At 44.0% G+C, this 21,504-nt stretch overlaps 2 protein-coding genes across 11 annotated transcripts in view; one reads left to right on the top strand and one right to left on the bottom strand.

The window, feature by feature from the left end:
* Window positions 1–16: 16 nt before the first annotated feature.
* LOC108002823 (uncharacterized) lies at window positions 17–7,923 on the top strand. The gene is made up of 3 exons (XM_017064717.3): window positions 17–154; window positions 234–735; window positions 803–7,923. The coding sequence occupies exons 1-3, from the start codon at window positions 38–40 to the stop codon at window positions 2,032–2,034; spliced, it is 1,851 nt and encodes a 616-aa protein (XP_016920206.1). The 5' UTR covers window positions 17–37; the 3' UTR covers window positions 2,035–7,923.
* The window catches only part of LOC108002792 (AF4/FMR2 family member 4), a 111,801-nt gene continuing 97,265 nt past the window's right edge, over window positions 6,969–21,504 (bottom strand). For all 10 annotated transcript variants that reach the window (XM_062071374.1, XM_062071373.1, XM_062071375.1 and 7 more), the window contains 11 exons: window positions 14,501–14,555; window positions 14,270–14,322; window positions 13,271–13,784; window positions 12,352–13,100; window positions 11,334–12,225; window positions 11,104–11,243; window positions 10,823–11,017; window positions 10,670–10,747; window positions 10,473–10,569; window positions 10,087–10,378; window positions 6,969–9,958 (listed from right to left, as the gene is read on the bottom strand). In XM_062071374.1, coding sequence (XP_061927358.1) covers window positions 9,849–9,958; window positions 10,087–10,378; window positions 10,473–10,569; window positions 10,670–10,747; window positions 10,823–11,017; window positions 11,104–11,243; window positions 11,334–12,225; window positions 12,352–13,100; window positions 13,271–13,784; window positions 14,270–14,322; window positions 14,501–14,555 — 3,175 coding nt within the window. In that variant the 3' untranslated portion in view covers window positions 6,969–9,848. The remainder of the gene's footprint in view (window positions 9,959–10,086; window positions 10,379–10,472; window positions 10,570–10,669; window positions 10,748–10,822; window positions 11,018–11,103; window positions 11,244–11,333; window positions 12,226–12,351; window positions 13,101–13,270; window positions 13,785–14,269; window positions 14,323–14,500; window positions 14,556–21,504) is intronic.

The raw sequence follows: 21,504 nt of genomic DNA, 5'->3' as shown, positions 1-21,504 counted from the left end.
GGTATTTCGTTTTTAACAACGATAGAATCGAGGCAAAATGAAATATATCACGAAATATATATTTTTAATCTTGATAGCACAATGGCAACTATTAATAGTATTCGCGAAGCTTCGAATAAGTTTGGACCAGTTCGAAATTTTAACGAAGGAATTGGTAAAGTTGTTTTAACGAATCTCTTTTTATTTTCTTAAGTAAAAGCATTACAATAATCACAAGATATTTCCTTTTGCAGAGTTTGGTGTTGAGTGCTTGTAAAAAGATAGAAGTAAACAACATTGGTGTTCTAACTAATTTAAGGACATTTATTCAACGATCTCTAAAGGCGGTTCCTTTAATTAACGTCAACGACGTTGATCATCTCTCGCGAGTTGAAAGAGATCAAAATCTGCACACATTCGTCATAATTCCATCGACTCTTGAACATTTAGAAAGCACAATAACGAAATTAGAACGCACAACCTGGTGGAATCCATCTGCACTCTACATTATTCTAGACGACAACGTTGCACGAAATGGTTGCGAAAACGCTCGTCCTTTCTTAAAAACCGCTTGGAAGAAAGACCTGCTATCCTCCATATTCTTTTGTATCGCAGACCGCAACACCGAATTCAGAATGTACACGTTCAATCCGTTTACCTCGCGAGCACCAAAATCCTGGCAGAAAATGAAAGAAAGGAACGAGACAAACAATCGTGATCGTTCCTGGACTCTGTTTACCCGAACATTTCATCCTGGTTCGTAAAAGAGCAATTGAACGCACCCACCACTGGATCGAAAACTAGTATAGCCTCGTGTTTCTAGGTCGGACAACCTGCGGCAATTTGGACTTCGCGAAAACAGGCACACTGGGAGGATACGGAATAAAGGGAATCGGTCTGCACAACCCCCCCAGCCTGACGATCGATCTTTCGAAAGGAAGTACGGGCAAGCTGGGTGGTTTCAACGGCATAATAACAGAAATACTGTTGTCCAAGTTGAACGGAAGCATGACGGTAACCGGGATCACGAACGACACTCATTCCTACAAGTTCCTGCATTTGGTGGCGAATGGGAAGTACGACGTGTTCCTGAATACTCAGTACGTGTTCAATAAGCCGAATATAACCACCACTTATCCCCACGTGAATTCAGGAATCAGTATTCTGACCAGGTATCCGGATAACGAGGCGGTATACGTGAAGGTGTTGAAGTTCATGAATCCTATGTTCATTTTGTGTTGCGCGGTGGTTGGTGTGGTCACTGTGCTAATTCTCGAGGTATTCGTAGGTCGAGGAACGATCCACGCGAGCTTAGAAATGACTCGAATAGCGTTAAACAATTCTATGTCACATTTCCCTGAACAAGGCGCATTGAGAGTCTATTTAACCACCGTATTCCTTTTATTCATGCTGACCTCTTCGACCTTCCAGAGTAATCTGTCTTCTTTGCTCACCTCATCGATTCCTAGATTAACGATAGATTCGGACGAAGAGTTGAAGACGGCTGGTTTCGAGATCTACGCGTATCACGGATACAGAAATGCCGTGTTCGACGACGTGCTGTTCACTCGAGTGAAGATGGTGGATCATTGGGACTGTAGCGAGTACGTGAGGAAAAATAAGAACGTGGCCTGCGCCGCGGACAGAACCACGTTGCTGAAAATCGCTTTCGAAAAGAAGCTTCATCTTTCGAAGCATAGGATAAATACTTTGTTCTCGGCATACGTGGTACGGCCTAATTGGCCGTTGAAAGATAGATTCACTTCGATGTTGCTGCATCTGTCGGAGACCGGATTGATCGATCATTGGTGGGAAAAGGTGATGGCCAAATACGTGCGCAAATGGTTGAAGAGGACCGAGAAGAGGACTGAGGATGAGAAGAGAAATTTCAGCGTGATGACGTTGAACGATCTTGATTTTGCGTTCTACATCCTCGCGTTTGGGCTTTTCGCGTCCACATTAAGCTTTCTGATAGAGATATCGGCGTGGCGCCTAAGAGTAACGCTTGAGAGAAGGAAGAAAAACGACTTTCCCATTTTTCCCTTCACTCTTTGAGATATCTTCGTTTCATTTTAATTGCTATAAAATTTATTTCTTCATAGTATAGTTCGTTCAAGATTCGGAAAAAACAATTATAAACGATATAATATAATTCGTAAGTGGAACTAGCGGAAGGAGATTGAAGAATAAATGTTAATTGGTCAATATTGTATTTATTCCTTCACTTTATTTTAAACAATTTGTTCATTCGAAGGATCTCGTAAATCCCCCGTAAAATGAATATGTTATAGTAAATACGTTCCTTTTTACAATTTATACCATGTACACAATAATAGCAATAATAATAATAATAATAATAGTAATAATAATAATAATAATAATAATAGTAATAATAATAATAATAATAATAATAATAGTAATAATAATAATAATGATGATAATGATGATAATAATAATGATGATAGTAATAATAATAGTAATAGTAGTAATAGTAATAGTAGTAGGAGTAGTAGGAGTAGTAGTAATAGTAGTAGTAGGAGTAGGAGTAGTAGTAGGAGTAGGAGTAGTAGTAGTAGTAGCAGTAGCAGTAGTAGTAGTAGTAGTAGTAGTAGTAGTAGCAGTAGCAGTAGTAGTAGTAGTAGTAGTAGTAGTAGTAATAGGAGTAGTGGTGATAGTAGTAGTAATAATAATAATAAAATTAATAATAATGATAATAAGAATATAATGACAATGAAGGTGATGATGATAACTAATAATTAATAATTAATAATTAATAATAATAATAATTGTGATAATTATCATTATTATTATAATAAGATTAATAATGCAAGCTTTAAGGCGCAAAACAAACAAAACATAGAGTATAAGACATAGTGAAACCGTCTCCTTTTAGACGACGATTATTTAACTATCTTTTTATGTACGCAATTTACAAACCGTTTGTCAGCTGCGCATTAAATCTCTCTCTTCCTCTATCTTTCTCTCTGTCTTTCTCTCTCTCTCTCTTTTCCCCCCTCTCTTCACTCCTATCCATTTTATCTCACTTTTATATATATATATATATATATATCTCACTCTTGCTCTCTCTTTCTCTCACTCTTTCTCTCTCTCGCTCTCTCTTTCTACATCACTTCCTATCCTCTCTTTCGTCCTCCTGTATATTGTTTACCGTGTTTATGATATTTATTCCTTTTTTTTTTATCATTATTTCTCTTGTTTAGCAAAACAATTTCATTCTCTCCCTCTCTCTCAATCCATTTAAGCTGAGATTACTATAAAATAGATAAAAAAGCCCTGCTCGCAAAATATTTTGCAAATATATATAGATATATATATGTATATATATATGTATATATGTATATATTGTCACGGTCTTCTTCCCCGTCCTGTCTCGTCTCGTCTCGTCTCGTCTCGTTTCTCTCCATTTTTTCATCCCTCGTCCCTTGGCCCGCCAATACGTTTTCAAAATCGGTCTCGATAAGAATCCGTCCGTTAGCGTATCCGACGACGTATCGTATATCATAGAATCGTCCATCGTCGCGATTCCTCGCGTTTCCGTTTCAAGAGGATCCAACGAAGCGGAAAGAAAGAGAAGACCTCTCTTGCTCTCGAGTCCCCGCGATCGATCAGATTTCTCACACCCCTCGTCCCGCGCGATTCGATCGGGCTCTGCAAACGCGATCGCTTGCACCATATTCCAATATTTGTTCGCTCCGATCGTTTTTTCTTCTCCCCCCCTCATTCTTTCTATATTTTCTTTGTTTACCGATAGAAGTGATAGAGAGATTCGATATATACAAACGACAGAATCACCGATCGAAGAGAGAGGGTTCCAAACCGATCGGTCGATCGCGTGATTGTGCGTGGCAGCTTCTCACCGATTTTTGGTCTCCTTCGATTTCTTTTGTCCCAAACTCGGTTTGTTTCCTATCAAAACGCAGCAAATAAGGATTAAATAAGGATTGAATCTTATTCGTCTTCGACGTGCAAGATATTTTCATTGCTCCTATCTTGTCAATGCATTTTGACCGTTCTTTTCTCTTTCTGGTAGAGGGGTGGTTGGATCGATCAATCTTTCTCTCTCTCTCTTTCCGCGTGCAACACGAATCCCAGCGCCTCTCAGCCTTCCGCGTCAATAAATACAATAATTAATCGATCAATCAATTATTAATAATTAAAATAAATAAAAAGCAAGTAAGTAATAATCTTTCTTTAAGCGAGTTTGGTCTCTCCTTGGTGCAGTTACCATTCTATCCTTTATTGCTTCGTTCTGTCACTTCTTCTCTTTGTCCCTTTCTCGCACGTAAACTCACTCGTTCCCATATACACACATACGGTACACATATACGCACACACACGTGTTCCTTTTACTCACTTCTCCTCTCTTCCTCTATCTCTCTTTCTCTCCTCGTCACATTCACGCGCACATTCGCCACTACTATCCCCTTTCGAATCCCGCGAAATCTCTCTCTCGAATGCTCTCTTGTTTGCTCGTTTCGTTTGCTTGTCTGTCTGGCCGTCCCTTCGAGATGAATCTCTGTTCAAGCGTTGCTTCGATCGACGCGCGATTTCAATTCGCCCGCCATCCGAACGGGACTCTCACGAGTGAAGGGTAGGCGTTCTACTTCGGGAACGAGACAGACTAGAGAGTACCGCTCTGCTAGAGCGTCGTTCGAAAGTAGATACGAACATACGTAGCTTAGCACAGGTCTTTTCCTTTTCCTTTCCGGGAACTATTGCGACGACGTTTGAGGAGAAAAAAAAAAAGAAAAAAAAAAAAAAAGAACTACCCTTCGAATCGTGAACAGAGTCCAAAACGTGCGCGCGCGCGCCGATCGAGACTCGCGACTATGTTTAACTAATTAATAAATTGCTTGTGCATTGCGCTCGTTGCTACTTTTAGTAGTGAATCACGGCTCCTCGTCACCGTGAACGCGCGAACTCTCCCGCCCACTCCTCTGTCCCTTCTACCCCCTCCCCTGTGCACTGTTCGTATCGTATTACAAATAAGTATAGGAGTACCGAGCTCGGCTTTGCCTCGTCCTTGCCGCGTTTCTTTCGACGAGGATGAACGATTCTTTGTAAACAATCGGATCGGGGATCGATTCGAATTTTCGAAAGGGATTTGGCAGGAGAGTTCTTCGTCGAAGTACGGAACGACGCGTTTACGAATTAGGTACTAGATACGCGATGCACGACCGTATACGAGAGTATAGTAAAATATATAATGTGATCGTATTAATACTATTAATACAATAATATATAATTATGATTGCATGTGTGTGTCTATGCTTACATATATATATATATATATGCTGGTAAGTGGATGTCCTCCTGTACGTGTGTACGTGTCGTGTACATGGTTTCTTTTTTTGTATGTATACATGTATATGAATATATTACAGTTTTTTTTTTTACGGCGTAGCGGGTAAAGAAGACAGAAAAATCAAACAGTTGAATGAGAAATGAACTTTTTCGAGATTATTATATGTGTATATCATACATATGTATATATATACGCTCGACGTATCTTCTTTCAATAATCGAAAATCGTTTCTGCTGCTGTATTAGGTACAATATACAATTGTCATTGCGACATGCATTGTTTAACCGTTCCTTCCTTCTCTTCGCTTTTTTCTCTTTTCCAAATTCTCTCTCTCTCTCTCTTCCTTTCTCTCTTTCTCATTCTTTCTCTTACACGGACACACAATCACACACATATAATACGCGTTCCTTTTTCTCCTTCACTTGTTTTCCTTATCTCGAACTCTCGCCCCACATTCATTCCTATAAATATTCCTTGATATTATCAACGATCATAGTACCAATAAATCAATAATAATATTAATAATAAAGATATTAATAATAATGACAATATATAATAATATATATGTAATACATATATATATATATATATATATAAATATATATAAAATATATATATAAAATATATATATATATATTTATCGATAAAACTCTCTCTAAACCCGGCGTAGCGAAAGGCTCACATGACCTGGTGTGAATCGATCTTAGGTTGATCGATACAAAAAAAAAAAAACAAAAAAAAAAGAAAAAAGGAACAAAAGTCATAAAAAGGAAAGAAAAAAAAAAACGGAACCACAAAAGATAAACACGTATAGTATTCGAATACGTAATCTCTGCCTCCCTATTAAACGAATTCTTCAATCGTATCGATATCGGAAAGGCAGCACCATTTGCTACTCGTTCGTTTCTTCGAAAATCGTTAGGAACGTGGAACTTGCCCTTCCTCCCAAAAAAAGAAAGAAAAAAAAAAATATCTCTTAACGCGATGATCTTTTAAGAATTTAATAATAAAATAACTACAAAAGAAAAAAGGAAGAAGAAATAGTGTAAAGAAGCAAACTAATCCTAATGAAGAAATGACTAAATGAAGATTATCGTTAAAAGGGAGGGGAAAAAGAAAGAAAGAAAGAAAGAAAGAAAGAAAGATAATAAATATTTAAATAATGTTGAATAATATTAAATAGCGACGCGATCGATGAACGTTGCACCACGCAGAACACCAACCTTGTATGCAAATAATTTCTCGATAAAAGCACGGACACGTTCGATTTCATTGCAACAGCCGAATTGCACGAGTCGCAAAGACCATCATTTTATTTATCTCGGCTCTACTATAACTCTCGTTTACACTCGTTTCTATTTTATTCGGAACAGAATGACGAGACCGAAGGGCCTGATATTATACGATATCCGCTATAAATATGTGTCTCGAAAATATCAAAACTTTTTTTTTTTTTTAATAGATCTCTTTTTTTAAACTCTTTTATCCTTCAGTCCGTGTGCACGCGCACACGAGGTATAAAATTGTATCCCGTGAACCATTGGACCGCGCTTAGTAACTCTATATGGGTCCCCCTAAGTCTCGTCAACCCTTGTTCGATCCCTTTGTCACGGTTCCAGCCTTTTTTCCGCCATATTTGCTTCTTTCATTCCTCTTTTCTTCCTTTTTATCTCTCTATTTATTTTCATTGCTTTCTCCTCTCCTGTAGAAAAGTATTAGCAACGAACTGGCCGATACAATTTTATTAAACGTCCCCTACGATTTACATTGGTCCAATTTCTTTCTCCTTCTCTCCATCATTTTTGTCTCTCTTCTCTCTCTCTCTCTCTCTCTCTCTCTCTCTCTCTCTCTCTCTCTCTCTCTCTCTTTCTCTCTTTCATACTCTCACTCTCACTCTCTTTCGATATTATCGTTATAAAGATTAACGAAAAGATTACACGGAAGATTCAAAATTTAATTCAATTTAATTTCGATATGTTTGACTAATTGTCCAGATAAATTATTATTATTATTATTCGTTACAATTCTGGTCCAAGGAATGATTAAACATCTTTCGAATGCTCGCGCGCCAGTTAACTTACTGCTAAAACTTTTCTTTCTTCTCTTCCGTTTTTGATCTCCTCGTTACAATGATCGTATATCAAATCGAATTCGCTGTTTTATCGAGAAAGACAAAAATACATTTTCTTTCTTATATTTTTTTTTTTTTGTTTTCCTTTTCTTTTTCCATTTCACATTCAGACCTCGTATACTTTAAACCACATTCCATCAGCTGCGAAAATATAGGAAAATCGCTAAATTGCGTGCGCATCTTGCGACATAACGGTTGTTTTTTTTTCTTTTTTCTTTTTTTTTCTTTTTTTTTTTTTGTTCATTTTGTCAGTGACAGAACAACGAAAACACAAGAAAGCGTATCGAAGAAATGCGACAATCGATTCGAAAGAGGCGGATGAAAGGTGGTCGATCGAATCGAACAAAGTAATAGAAAAAAGAAAAAAAGAAAAAAAAAAGAAAAAAATAACATAAAAGAAATATGTATACATATATATACAAATAAAGACTGAAGGTAACACAAGCATTTATAAAGAATCGAATTCGGAAAAAACCTTCGGGACAAATTCGGCGGACATGTAATATCTTGTGTACGTGTATTTTAATATTTTTTTCTTTTTACTAGAAATTTCCTGATTCTCGATAAGATTTGTGGTAGCAAAAATTGGGGCGGGCCGGCCTGTCGCGTCGATTTAAACGTCGACAGGTCACCCTCAAGGCGGCGGCACTCGCAAATACCTATTTACAAAAATATACACATGAGCAACTTACTTATCCGTTACGCTTGATTTTTTGTTTTTTTTTTTTTTGTTTTCCCTTTACGCGTCTCGTGTAACGAAAGTTACCACGCGCTATTTTATTTTATTATTTTTTTTTTTTCGTTTTGGTGTCTGTGCACGCTTTCTCCCTTTCTTCCTTTTCTTTCCTTTTTTTTTTCTTTCTTTATAATCGTACTATTTTTAATGTGGTGTATGCACTATGTGTAATTATTCGAATATTCTTTTTTTTTTTTATTCCTCATCACTAGAACCTCTACTTATTTCCCCGTTTAATTATAAGTAATGTAAATAATATGTTTATGTTTTATTTCTTCTGTTTAACTTTGTTTTCCTTGTTGCGTATTTATTAATTATCTAATCTAAGTTACTTTTTTTCTTTCGTAACCTATCTACAAAAAAGAGTCGTGTCCTTGTTCACAGACGTAAGACATTTTAGTAGTAGTAGTAGTAGTAGTAGTAGTAGTAGTAATAGTAGTAGTAGTAGTAATAGTAATAGTAGTAGTGGTAGTAATAGTAATGTAATAATAGTAATGTTCTATCGATTTGGATCAATTGTTGATCTTGTTGCTCGTGGTGCATCTCAATCCAAGAGAAATGCATCATCACACTAAATTTCTCCCATCCCTGTCTCTCCACCTCTTTATTTTTCCTCTAACTTCAACTAGTCCTCGCGATTTTCGCAGTCGCCATATTTTTTTTTTTTTTATTTTGTTTTCCGCTAAAAACAAAATGCCGGCGTACGCGAACGCGTTGGTTCTCTTTTCATTAAATATATTTTCATATCTATATTTTTTATAATTATTTATATATATATTTATATAGATAATAAACTATATGCATATATGTATATTCTTGTGTATTCTTCGCACTCGAATCGCCAAGACGAAACTCATGCTTCAGGTAACGTCGGCTGCGGCGCACCGTAAAGCGAGAACACACGGGCGCTTCTGTGGCACTTCTAATTCCATCTTCTAATTCCTTTCTTTCCCTTATAATCCATCCTCTACTTTTTCTTTTGCATCTTGGATTCTATTCCACTTTTAATTTATAAAAATGATCAGTCCGAAAAAAAATAGGGACCAGTGTACTCCCTCATCTTCTTCGAGCATCTATGATGCTCCATTTCGATCTCTTTTTCCTTAATTTTCACACTCGTTCTCCATTCTCGTGTCGAAAATAAGTAACGCGTGCTATGCACAGAATAGAAGAGATTCTTTCTACACACAGATCGTAGATCCACAACGATCTTTCTTCTTGACGAGTTTTATTCTGAATTGACTATAAAGTTGGTGCTCTGAGTTTTTTTTTCTTTTTTTTTTTTTTTTTTAAATGCCAGGACACGCTTTCGTGAATCCCTGAACGAAGAAACGTAATTAATCGAATTTTCGAATATCATCATCGGCAACGCTTTCTTCGTTACTCCCCAGGCCACCTTGAATCCTTAAACCCCGTCAGAATAATCCTTATTCGTTGAAATGAGAACAGATTCGATTTCTCTCCCGATTTTTCATCTTTTCAACGTTTCTCTTAACGCGCGTTACGTTACTATGATCATACGATTGCCGATCGTACGTTCTTTTCTAAATCTACTCCAAATCTCTTCCAAATAATTCCATTTTTCTTTATGTATATATCGTTGGATAGGTAGCCATATTTTGTGGGAGAGAAGTAATGTAATTCGGGGTGGGAGGTCTGGGGCTATGCCACTGTGGTCAGAGATCTCGAAGCTTCTTTATACCAGCTTGAACGTAGCGTACCAGATCGCGTAAAGAACTTTTCAAAGTGAGAGGTCCCAATTTTTCATCCAGCTCGATGAAAAAATCTGTAAAACGAAAGAATACAAGGAGAATGTAGGAGATTTCTTTCTACTATATATATTTCAGATATCAATAAAATTACGGAGCAGAAGTGATTAGTAAAAGCATTAATAATAAATTACGGAGCACTCACCTCTATGTTTATCCGTTACCAGAGCGTTCGCCTGGTCCCAGAGATCGTGACAGCTCAACAACAAACTGAAATGATGGTTTTGCTTCGCCATAGCGTTGTGCACGTTAAGTGGAACGCTAACATACGGAGCAGGTTGCGGTTGGCCCGAAGCTGCTCCCCGATTCGCTAGTTCGCCGCTACTGTATCCGGAGCTCTGACTGCCAACGGAGCCCACGGAGCCGGCAGGTGACGGTGTCGGTGATAAGGATGGCGTTCCTTGTCCCTCTGGTTGAACCGTCGTTGCCTGAGCAGGCTACGGAAGAAAATAATAAAATAAAATAAATTTATTTATAAATTATGCGTTTAACTTGCTATTACGGAACAAAGTATTGGATCGCAACACCCACCTTTTGATGATAATCATTCAAAATTTTTTGACTCTCTTTGATTTCGTGTCTGCGCATCTTGAACAGTTTCAAGTATATGAGGGACTGGCAAAAGAGACTGGAACAAACGAAACACGACAACGTTTTTGAAACATGCGCTTACGCTTACTCGCGTAGAATCGGGGGAGGGAAAAAAGAAGCTCGAAGTGCGTACTCACCTCAGAATGGCCAGCTTGTTATGTATACTGCTCTCCGGCGAGTTGTTCTGCTGGCTCTTGAACTTAGAGGAAATATATCTAAACGGAGGGAAGAGAAAATCAAGAAATACTGTTCGGTCGTGGTTGGCGCTTAATTAGAGATATTATTCTTACCTGATGAGACTGAGCGTATCTCTGTACATAGTAAACGACGCTCTCTCCGTGAGAGGATCCGACTCCATAGCATTTCCAGTAAGTAAAAAGCATAACACGGCTTCTAGGTAAAGCATACCCTGCGCCGTGAGCTCGCACTCCTTATCGGCGCTGTGCTTCAGCCGCTTTGCTTCCATCAGGTACTGATTCTGGTCCCTGGCGACAACGAATTAAAACTGATCGTTACACAGGCGAAAGTTCGCACGGGGAAATAGTTTTCATCGAACGTAACGTTTACTCACCACCTATCCTGATCCTCCAAAACTTCGTTTTGGGGATTAAAGTAGGAATAATAAACGCGCTGAGGCGGTGGTGGTGGTGGCAATAAACTAGTGTCAGGTTTTTCTTCCCGTTCGTGATTCGTGGGTTGGATATCGTTTTGCTATATAAACGAGAATCGAGATGGAGACATTTAGTCGAGTGTGGAAAAGCGGCACGCTTCGAAAAAGGAATGGATGGCAAGAAAGCATACCTGACTGGAAGATGGCCTGGACGAAACGGTAACGGATTCGACGTCGCCGTGTTTCCTCTTTTTCTTCTTCCTGTCTTTGTGCTCTCCCGACCCTTTCGTCTTTGTATCTATAGAACACACAGTACTCAAACTGGACACAGAACTACAACTCGGATTACGTTTCCTCTTGGGCGCGTTACCCGTACTACTAGCACCACTTGCTCCACTAGCACCTGCAGCGACGACACCCGCGGCGAGGCCTATACCACAATTACCCTTCGTGTCCGATATAGGTTCGCCCTTGATCACAGCGCGATTTTTAACATCACTGTCGACGAGCAACGCGTCACCGTGAATCCTCGCGTCCTGTTGAGGCGGTGGCGTGTCGACGATCTCCCCTTCCTCCGGCGTGGGCGGTCGAGGGGGTTGATGCGTCAGCGTCGAGGCTTGTCTGGACGACGGCCTCGTATTTGGAAGTTCTGTGCGTTGTCTCAACTCTTGACCCCTCGACAACTGCGAGACGTGCTGCAGTTTGCTCAGCTCGATTCTACAGTATAAACTCGGTACGCCGTTCACGCGCGTGAGCGGCGGGAAAGATTGAGTCACGTTCGACGCCTGCGACGATGGTCTCTTGTACGGACTCTCCCCACCGGTCGGCGTATTCGCGGAGGTCGTATATTCTTCCACGAAAATACCGCACTTTCCGCCGCCTTTCCCACCTTTGCCCCCCTTGCCACCGCCCTTTCCTCCCCCTATCGAAGACGAGAACACTTTCCGAAGAGTGTCGCTCTTCTTCTTGTCCTGCACGTTGCCCGCGTCCTCCTCCTGCAACTTTGGACCCGGACTGTTGTCGCTGTCCGAATTTTCCGGAGACGAATCTCGGGTCGGTGGGACTCTCGGCCTCGGAGGTACTCTGCACCCACAAAAATGCCGAACAATCGATTTTAATCGTAATTCGGAAAAGAAACATCGTTTGTTCGTTATTCGGTTACAAAGACGTACTCGATCACGGCTATTTAATCAAAGCTTAAATAGTTACCTGGCAACCTGGATACGATTCCTCACTATTTCCGACTCACTGTCCGAATCAGATCCATTGTTCACCCGCGAGGTGGACCTTCTAGGTTTCGCCTTCGCGGGGCTCTTCTTCTCCTGTTTCTTCGGCGAGTCCCCCAACTTGCTTCTCTTGATATTGGTCATCCTTCTCCAGCGCGAGGTGTCGTCCTCGGACACGTTGTTGTTGTTATTCTTCCCCTTGGGCGGGCTCTCGTCCTCGCTCGAGGACCCGCTCAATCTGGACCTCCTCTTGTCGTTCATAGCCGCCACTCCAGGCGACACCCTGGTCGGTCGGTCGCTGTCGGAGTCGCTCGACGCTCCCTGCGACCTGTCGTCGCTCTCGTCCTCGCTGGTGGATATGTTCGCCTTCGAGAGGGGCGGTTTCTTCTTCATGTGGTTGCCCACCCCTCTCGTTCTGCTGCGAGGTTTCCCGTTCTTCAAACTCTCGTCCGACGTCCGATGCCCGGCTTTCGGATTCGCCGGTTTCCTCGGCCGCCCACGTTTCCTCGCGTCCACCTTCGGCTTTTCAGGCTGCGCTCGATTCTCCTCCACGGGCTGGCCCTTCTCTTGGTCGGACGGTCGATCGCTGTCGCTGTACAGCACGCTTATCATGGTCATGTTACGGGTCCTCTTCAGGGCCTCGTCGAGCTGCCAGTCGTGCGCCGTCTTGTTCCTGTGCGCTCTGGCGTCCACCGTTGTCACCATGGGGGAGTCTTGCCGCCTGTTGCAGTCCTGCCGATATTTCAAATTACAATTCAATCAAATCGCTCGATCAACATTCCATTTCGTACGAGCAACAAAAATTATCTATACACCGATCGATCCAATCGAATCGAAGCCACGATTATCGAAGAGGAAAATGGAAATCGATTCAGAGACACACATATATATACATCCCATACCTGCGTCTGTTTGTTCTCCGAGTTCTGTTCCCCGTGAGGCATGGCATTCGTCTTGTTGAAGAACGACTCCAAGTTCCAACTCCTCGATTTCGGCTCCTCGATCGCGGGCGGAGGTTCCTCTATCAAGTTTTCGTTCTTTGGTGACACGGAGGGAGGGGTGGAGGGCCCTTTGGTGGGCGGAGGGCTGGTCTCCTCCTCGGAATCGTCGCTGCTGTCCGAGCCGGAGTCGGAGCCGGTGTCGGACGTGGAGCTCGCGCTTCCGGAGCTCTGCATCGCCTGGCCCGAAGGGCTGGGCGGCCTCTGGTGCGCGTTGGGGCTCGGCGAGCCCTTGGATTGCAGGGGGCTGACCGGTGCAGGCGAGATCACTTGCTCCGGCGTCATCTGTTTAGGCGGTGATGGCGGCCTGCTCGGGCTGAGCGGCCTCGCGGGCGACAAAGGGCCGACCGGTGACGGGCCCATGGGCGACATGGGTGCCAGTGGCGGCGGGGCTGGCGTCATCGCCGGTATCGATAAACTGCGCACGAATGAATATCTGCGTTGAAACGGGCAGGGAGGGAGAGAGAGAACGAATATTGGTTTTTTGGAAGCGAATATTTTCCGTGGATTGTTCATTGTACCGTGTTATCGCTGGTAAATTGATTTCTTCGAGTTTGTGCCGAGTTCGCCGGTTTTTAAATCCCGAATAAAACGAATAATTTCGAGCGGGTGGAATCATATTTATCATACGAGTTCGCGTCCGACATTATTTGGAATAGGGAATGATAAAATTATTATCGTCATTTGTAGTAAATAAAAAAGTTATTGACGCATCACAATTTTGGATATAAGAATAGCAGGATGAATCGAAATCGATCTCAAATACGAAATCGATGGATGAAAAGGATAAAATAAAGTTGGTAATTAGATACGAATAAACGGGCGCATTAATTTTGGAACGAGATAATCGAAGTGTATAACAGGGGCATTAATTGGCGGGCGTATCGACAAACGGATACTTACTCGACCGTGAGGTCGGGGCTTCTGTTTCCCCTCGTTGTCCGCGATGACGTTTCCTGCGAAAGAAAACGATTACCAATTAATTTCATACGAGAATGTGAATCGCGATTCCCTCAAACCAGCTTTCTCCGATAATTGTTATCGATACGAAATATCAACTTAAATATCCAATAATAATCACGCGAAACGGGATATCAAACGAGCGTATAATGTGATTCTTTTTTTTTTTTTTACCTTGCTTGCCTCATCCTCGCTGTCCTCGCTCAAGCTTAAGTCGCGCTCCAAATCCCTGGAACAGAAAAGAAAAACGGGAAATTTACATATTACTCTCGATAACGAAAAGAGGATTAAACGAAAGAAGATTTCGTATAACTCGTGTCGTCTCGATCATTAAATTCGGTCCTCGAATTAAACAATTAAATAAATTCGAAAGCCACTATAGCCACTATCGGTTAGAATCGAGAAGAAGAAGAAGAAGAAGAAGAAAAAGAAGAACGCGTTCGAAAGGAAGGAACGCGTGCCGCGAAGCAACCTGTGGAACACGGACGAGAGGCTTAGGTTGGAAACAATCGTTCATTGATCTCTGAAACTGCTGTTTCACGCACGCCTCTCCTGTTTTCTTTGTCACTTAACCGTCAGCAAGTTTCGCTTTCCCTGCTCCCACTTTCGTTTTCGATTTCCAAACATTCGATCGATCGATATTATCATAATCCGCTCTCGCACCGTTAAAATAACAATAATGTACAATCCATACCGTTGCTCGCGATCTGAGAATTTAAAATTCAAGGAGAATTAAATTTTCCCTAAACAATAATAATAACAATAATAACAAACGATGAGGGAAGAACGTGGTATTTAACGAATGGGTAAACGAGAGTGCATCGTCGTGAGGGAGCAGGAGCAGGAGGAGGAAGAAGGGAAAAATAAAGAAAAGGGGTCCTTTCACCCTCGATCGGAGAGACACGCGGAGAGACGCCACTCTAAGAACGGTTAAAGTGCGGCGTGGAAGAGGAGGGAATGGAAAGCAGCGAGAGAAGTAGGTACGGGGAGGCAACGAGAGGAAAGAGAGGCGAGGCAGATAAAGAGGGAAAGTGTACGCCGAACGCGGATGTGCGGAGGGTCATCGACCCTAAACACGCTGTCCTGCGTCCTCCTCCGTGGACGTGGCTGACTAGCCGTGTGGTTAAGTCTCGCTTTAGTCCTTCCTTCCTTCCTTCCTTCCTCTCTGCTCTCCTTCCAAACGAATCGAAATCGCGGAAAATCGTTGAATCGAGAACATTGCTCGAAAAGAAAACGAATTTCATCGTTCGATTTTATTGATTTATTAAACGAGATCCGGCTGGAAGTTTCGATAGACTTTGGAACTAGCTCCGAAGAGGTGGAATGGAAGGGAGGATGATATAAAGCGGACGAGCGCGCGGTTTAACGATCGCGACCTCGTGGGAACCCTTTCAATTTCGACGCCGCGCCGTTCGTTACTTTCCACGGACTCCTTCTCCCTCCCCCCTTCCCGAGGGGGAAGCGACAGCCGCTTTATCTTCTATCGGACCGCGAAGGAACGGAAGAAGGCGTACGGCAAAGTGGCGTTTAGCGAACTTCAACGATCTTAATCTCGCCCAGATCCCCTCCTCTCTCTTTTTCTCTTTGTTTTTCTGCTCGGTCGGTTTCAAATTTTACCCACTGGGCGAACAACAAAATTCCAAAAATTCGACCAAGGAGAAGGAAGCTCGTCGAAATCCATTCCTATCCCCTGTCATCGTCGTTTCAACGTCGCGTCGCGGGAAAGGAGAAGCCGTTCGAGCGCGATCCGAATTTTGCGAAAGAGAGGAAAGAGAGAAAGGAGAGGTGAGCGAAGGAGGGAAGGTTTGCTCGCAAGGAGACAGAGAGCGCGTCCGGCCCCCGTGGGAGGCCGTGCGATTCGTTTCCGGAGGAAAAAGAAAGGGCCGCGACATTATATTACGGCCGTCCTTTCATCGCTCGAATTAAACGCTTTGACGACGACCCCGTGTAATTGGCAACGGGAAAAAGGGAGCGGAATTTCCCGCGAACCCCATCCCCCTCCTCGTTCAATGGAATATTTTACTGGAACGGGAAATCCGGTTTCGTCCGTCGATTTCAACGTTTGCCCTCCTCGTCGAGATCTATCCTAGCTATTCGGCCAAGAGGGGCGGCGGGCTGCGTTCGAAAGCCGTAGTCTCGATGGAGATGTTCTCGATGGATGTTCTCGATGGAATTTACGCGGAATGGACACGCGACATTGTCCATCGGACGGCTATATAATATATATATATATATATATAGAGCTGTGCCGATAGAGATGGATAAGCGAAATATAGGTAGATAGATAGGGAAGGAGAGGCAGGAGCGTCACGCGTGTCCATTGTCTCCGGTAATTGAAGCGTAGGTTTTCTAGGAACGAGAGGACTCTAAAAAGAGGTAGATCGAACGTGTACTCGTGCACCTGTGTGGGAGGGGGGGAGAGAGGCACGAGGCGGTGGAACAATCGGTCCGGTCGGTTCGCCTATTATCCGTTAGCTCGTCTCTGCCAGTCTCTATCTGTCCGATCCGGAGACAGGGCACGTGCTCGCGGTACACGCTCTATGAATCTCACTCCGCGAAGAGTTGCCACCAATGCACAGAGAATTAATTAAGCCGGGTAAACGCGGAGGAGCACGTAAGCAAACGAACCGTTTAGAGAGCGGTTTACCTAATTACTGAATCCGAATGGGCGAGAATCGGGTCGAGAACAGGTTGGAAAAGTATCTGGAATTGTGTCGCCGCCTAAGTGGTGGTGGGAAACGACGTTCCTACGTTTCTATCTCGAGTATATACATATATATATATCGCGCGCATAAGGAGAGCAGGGTAATTATTCGAGTGGAAGTTACGAGTCGCTAGCCAAGGACGAAACGAAGAGGGGGGTAGTAATCAAATAAGGGCGAAATAAGGGATTGTTCGAACGACGGATGGATGGATCGCGTTCGAGTTGCATAACTCGTTCGAAGCGAGGAGGAGAGTTTGGACGAGGCCGTGGACTGCGGGGGGTGGTGGGCAATTCGGGGATCGCGTTCCTCGTGCGCATTTATAGACGGTGTGGCGGTCGCCGACTGCGACGCTAAGTTTCTACCGTCTATTAAAAACAGGGACGATGAGGCGCAGGAAGTGTGGAAGGAGGCCGCCGGTGATGAAGGACGGACGGAGGAGGTGGGCGAAGTGGAATCGTTGGAGGTGGTGATGAGGCACGAGAGACACACAGAGACAGAGACAGAGAGAGAGAGAGGAAGAAAATCAGTGGTAGTGGAACGTAGAATTCCAGAGTCTGCCTGTTGCGAATAACTTCGGAAGTTCCACCGTGTATACCAACGTGTTTCTCTCTCGCCTCCCACTCTTTCGTCTCTCTTTCTCCTCCTCCTCGCTGCAAATCTACCTCGTCTCTTTTCGCCCTTCGACGCTCGATTCTACTTCTCCGTCCCGCTCTCCGCCGCTCTTCATTTCCCCTCCTCTCTCTCTCTCTTCTCTCCTCGCTCGTTTTTAACCCTCCGTACACGGACGTGCGCCTATACCCAGTGCTCTCTCCGTCATCGCGACCACTCCTCGCGTTTCCACCCCCTCGGTCGGCTCCCTTTTAACCCCTTATTACTTCCCCTTGCTTCACCGCGATTCCACCGTGTCTCCGCTCCTTCCACTACATACTCCCCTCCACGCGCTTTCCTCCTCGCTGTCTCGTTTCGGCTTCCAACAATCCCCCTCCCTCTTTTCCCCTCTTTGCCTTTTCCGGATACACGCCATCTGCATCCGAGTTACCTCTACGCGAGCCATCTCCGCTTTACGCGGATGTCTGTCCCACCATCTTCTTTCCTCCCGCTAACAGCATCCAATCCAACCCCCGAATTCGTCTCCTCCTCGCTTCCAGCCGCATCTGCTCGAGGAAAAGTCGCGACGCATCTGTCGCGTGATTTCGTGAGGGAGACGAAATGCGGAATCGACCAAGTTGAGACGGTCAATCGGGGAAGGGGAGAAGAATTAAGCGAGGTTGGTTAATTGTCAGACGCTACCGTATCGATAGCGGGTTAAATTCAAAGAGACGAAGGGGAATAAGCGTGAAATACAAGGGATCAAACGATTAACGTTCGATCGAGAGAGGAGAAGCCGTCGAAAAAAGACGAAAAGAGTCACGGAGCTGCGCACAATGCAGCGAGGAAAATTGAATTTTTCCCGTGGTTTTCGAGAGACTCCATCGCCTGCGTCAAACGCATCGCGCTGATCTTTTCTCTCTTCTCTTTTTCGAAAATTTTAAAATATCTGAAATTCGAGTCTTTGCCACACGTATATCCCGCCCGGAATCTCGTCGCGCGGAAAAAAGTGGAGAAATAGCGTGGAAGAAAATGCGCGAACGTTCAGATTTAATTTTCGCAGAGTCATTAGAGAGAAAGATGTAAGAAAGATCCTATTCTAATCGCCGCGTTTATTCAACATTCCCTCAAGTTTGAACGAAGAATTCTCGAATCCACGCCGAATCGTCAAAATTAATTTTTTCCTTCCCCCCCGCTTTCGCAATTAGCCTTTGATCGGATTTAATTCGCTCGGTTGTTTGTGACACCGGGTGTCGCCGGTCCGTAGACGACCGAGTTAATTTCGTGGCGGCCGCGAAAATAGACGCAAATCAAACGGGTCCCCTTCGCCGTCGATCGACGCCACGTCGCCACGTTGAAAAACTCTGCGTCCTCGCAATATCCGCGCCCACCTGTCCCTCCACCCTTCTATTAATAAAACTTCGCCGCCACGCGGGAAACCGCGACGAGTTTATTTCACCGCCGATCGTCCCACCCTTCTCCGACAATTTTACATTTCACGATCGAACTTCGAACCTGCTCGCTCGCGATTCTTTCGATCGGTTTATGTTCAAGATACATTTTCGATGACGGCCCAAGGCCGTCGAGAGATCGCTCCCAAAATTCTTCGCCGATTCTTCGCCTTGATTCGCCCACTGACCAATACAAACCCGTTCCTCGTTTCGTAGAAAAGAGCAGATCGAGAAGAAATTCGAATCGAATAGATTCGGGTGTATCGTTCGCTTAAACGGTTCGATTGCGGGGAAAGGGGAGGGGCACGAGATAAATTGAATAACGACACGCTTGTTCCAACTAAATTGCTTAGGCGCACCGGCGTGGCTCGATTTAACGCCGATAAAACGACTTCCATCCCCTTCCGTATCTGCCTTCGTCCGCGTCCCTCTCTCGCTGCGAAAACGGGAAGAATTTCGGGCAGCTAATACACCTCTCTCGGGGAGGGAGGGGCGAGAAAGAGGAATAACGAGATTCCTCCGAGCTTCGATGACGGCTCCATCGGTTTTAATTCCGGAAGCCGGAAAAGCACTTAAGAGCGAACAAACGAAGAGTTATGGGGAGTCGTTGGTGCTCGATCCAGTTGATCCGGTTTAATCCTCGTCTTAGTTAACACCGTGGAAAAGTCGTGGCGTAGAGAGAAAGAAAGAGAGGCACCCCGAGCTTCTTCCTCTCTCCCATTTGCTCTTTTCCTCCTCCTCGAGTTCCAAGAATCGCAACCTTCCGCATACATTTCATCCCCTCGATGGAATTCCGTTCCATCGAGGGCTCCAGTAATTTCGAAAGGAACGAGACGATCGATTTTTCTATTCTTCCTAAGCAAATCCTTGCGACTCGGGCGAAGGACGATTCTCGACGAAGCGAACGTTAACTGCGTTTCTAAAAACGATTGCTACGAGACGGGGTGAGAGAAGGGAAAAAAGAGAGAGAGAGCGCTTTACATTCCACGGTTAAGTATCACGGAGGTTTATTATTTTGATAACCAGCAGCGGAGATTGTTCGAAACGGTTCGCGACGAGAATTTACTTTAATCCGAGCCAAGATCCCGGCCCGAAAGGTCAGGGGTTAATTCGATAATTTCGATTAATTTTACGAGAAGAAGCTTATCCCCGAGGTAACGACTGCTCTCTCTCTCTCTCTCTCTCTCATTCCCTGTCCTCGACCATTCCCTCGTGGCGGGTGAAAATTGAATTTAACGAATTACGCGGGCCCCATCGTTACCATCGAACCACCACCACCATTGCCACGATTTCAATGAATCCTGTGTACATCGACAACTCTACTTCTCGTTATAATTCGGTAGATTCGATAGGCAACAACGCTTCAACGCCATCGATCTCTTCCCCCTAATAATAACGGATAATTAATTAACCTTGCGCAACCTTGCAACGCGCGTACACACACACACACACAGTAGCGTGCTCGTTTAAAAACTCGAAAGGCGATAATATCGATAAGCACGTTAGATCTTTTAACGTTGTACAACGTTGCGGGACGTGATTCCTCGCGCACGGCGAGCTTCCAACCGCGGATTATCGTTCCCCGCTCCGATAAATACGCGAAATATGTTTATCAAGGCGCAGTTAATATAACGAACGTATATAAGTAGCCGAGTTGATAAGTGGCTGGCACGCGATAACCGCGCGCGCGTGCGCGTTACAGGGGAGGAGGGGTTTGGAGAAGAAGAGACAAAGAGGAGTGATCGAAAACAAAAAGAAAAAAAAGGAAGGGAAAAGAAAAAGGAAAAAAAAATGTCCCGCCGTTTTATCGCGATCCAAAGCGGGTAAACGAAATCCCTTATCGCGTTGCACAGAGCTTGAGTCCGGCGTTATCGGATATTAGACAAGGCCGCTCGAGTCGGTTTCACCCGATAACGCACGAGTTTCTCGCGTTGTTGCACAGCGTCGTCGCCGCTACGCTTCTTCGTTTCCTTTCATCGAGCGCGCGTGTACGTATGCGTATACGTGTAGTGGCTGATCGAGCCAAATTTCAAAAAAATTCCAGGAAAACCGATCACCCCGGCTTTTCCTCGCCGAATTTTCCGCGTGGAGTCGGATCCACGCGAGAATAAAAACCGTTGCACGATTTGACCGGATCGATTAACCGGAAAGGGTTATTATTTTGGATCACGATCGAGACGGGGCGAAACTGATCATTATCCGCGATATAAAATTCACGGGACGTTCCCGGGAACGATCGGTGATGAAACGAGGCGAAAGAAAGGTGGACGCACCTGTTCGAAGAAGAGGAGGCCTCGTTGAAGAGCCACGATGGCGATTACGGGCCAGGAAACAATTAGGGCCGATGATACACGTCCGACTACCATATCGCGTGCACACGGCCGATCGGAGAGAGAGAGAAAGAGAGAGAGGTCCCCCCCTCTTAAAACGCGAC

This window comes from Apis cerana, linkage group LG2 (genome assembly GCF_029169275.1).
Source record: "Apis cerana isolate GH-2021 linkage group LG2, AcerK_1.0, whole genome shotgun sequence".
In the NCBI taxonomy this organism is placed as follows: Eukaryota; Metazoa; Arthropoda; class Insecta; order Hymenoptera; family Apidae; genus Apis; species Apis cerana.
This window is presented reverse-complemented; position numbering and strand designations above follow the sequence as displayed.

What these genes read in the sequence shown, in the direction of transcription:
- LOC108002823 (XM_017064717.3), top strand. Translation starts at nt 38, where the DNA reads ATGAAATATATCACGAAATATATATTTTTAATCTTGATAGCACAATGG. An exon ending in AAATTTTAACGAAGGAATTG is followed by an intron (nt 155 to 233) that starts GTAAAGTTGTTT and finishes TTCCTTTTGCAG; the next exon opens with AGTTTGGTGTTGAGTGCTTG. An exon ending in TACCCGAACATTTCATCCTG is followed by an intron (nt 736 to 802) that starts GTTCGTAAAAGA and finishes TCGTGTTTCTAG; the next exon opens with GTCGGACAACCTGCGGCAAT.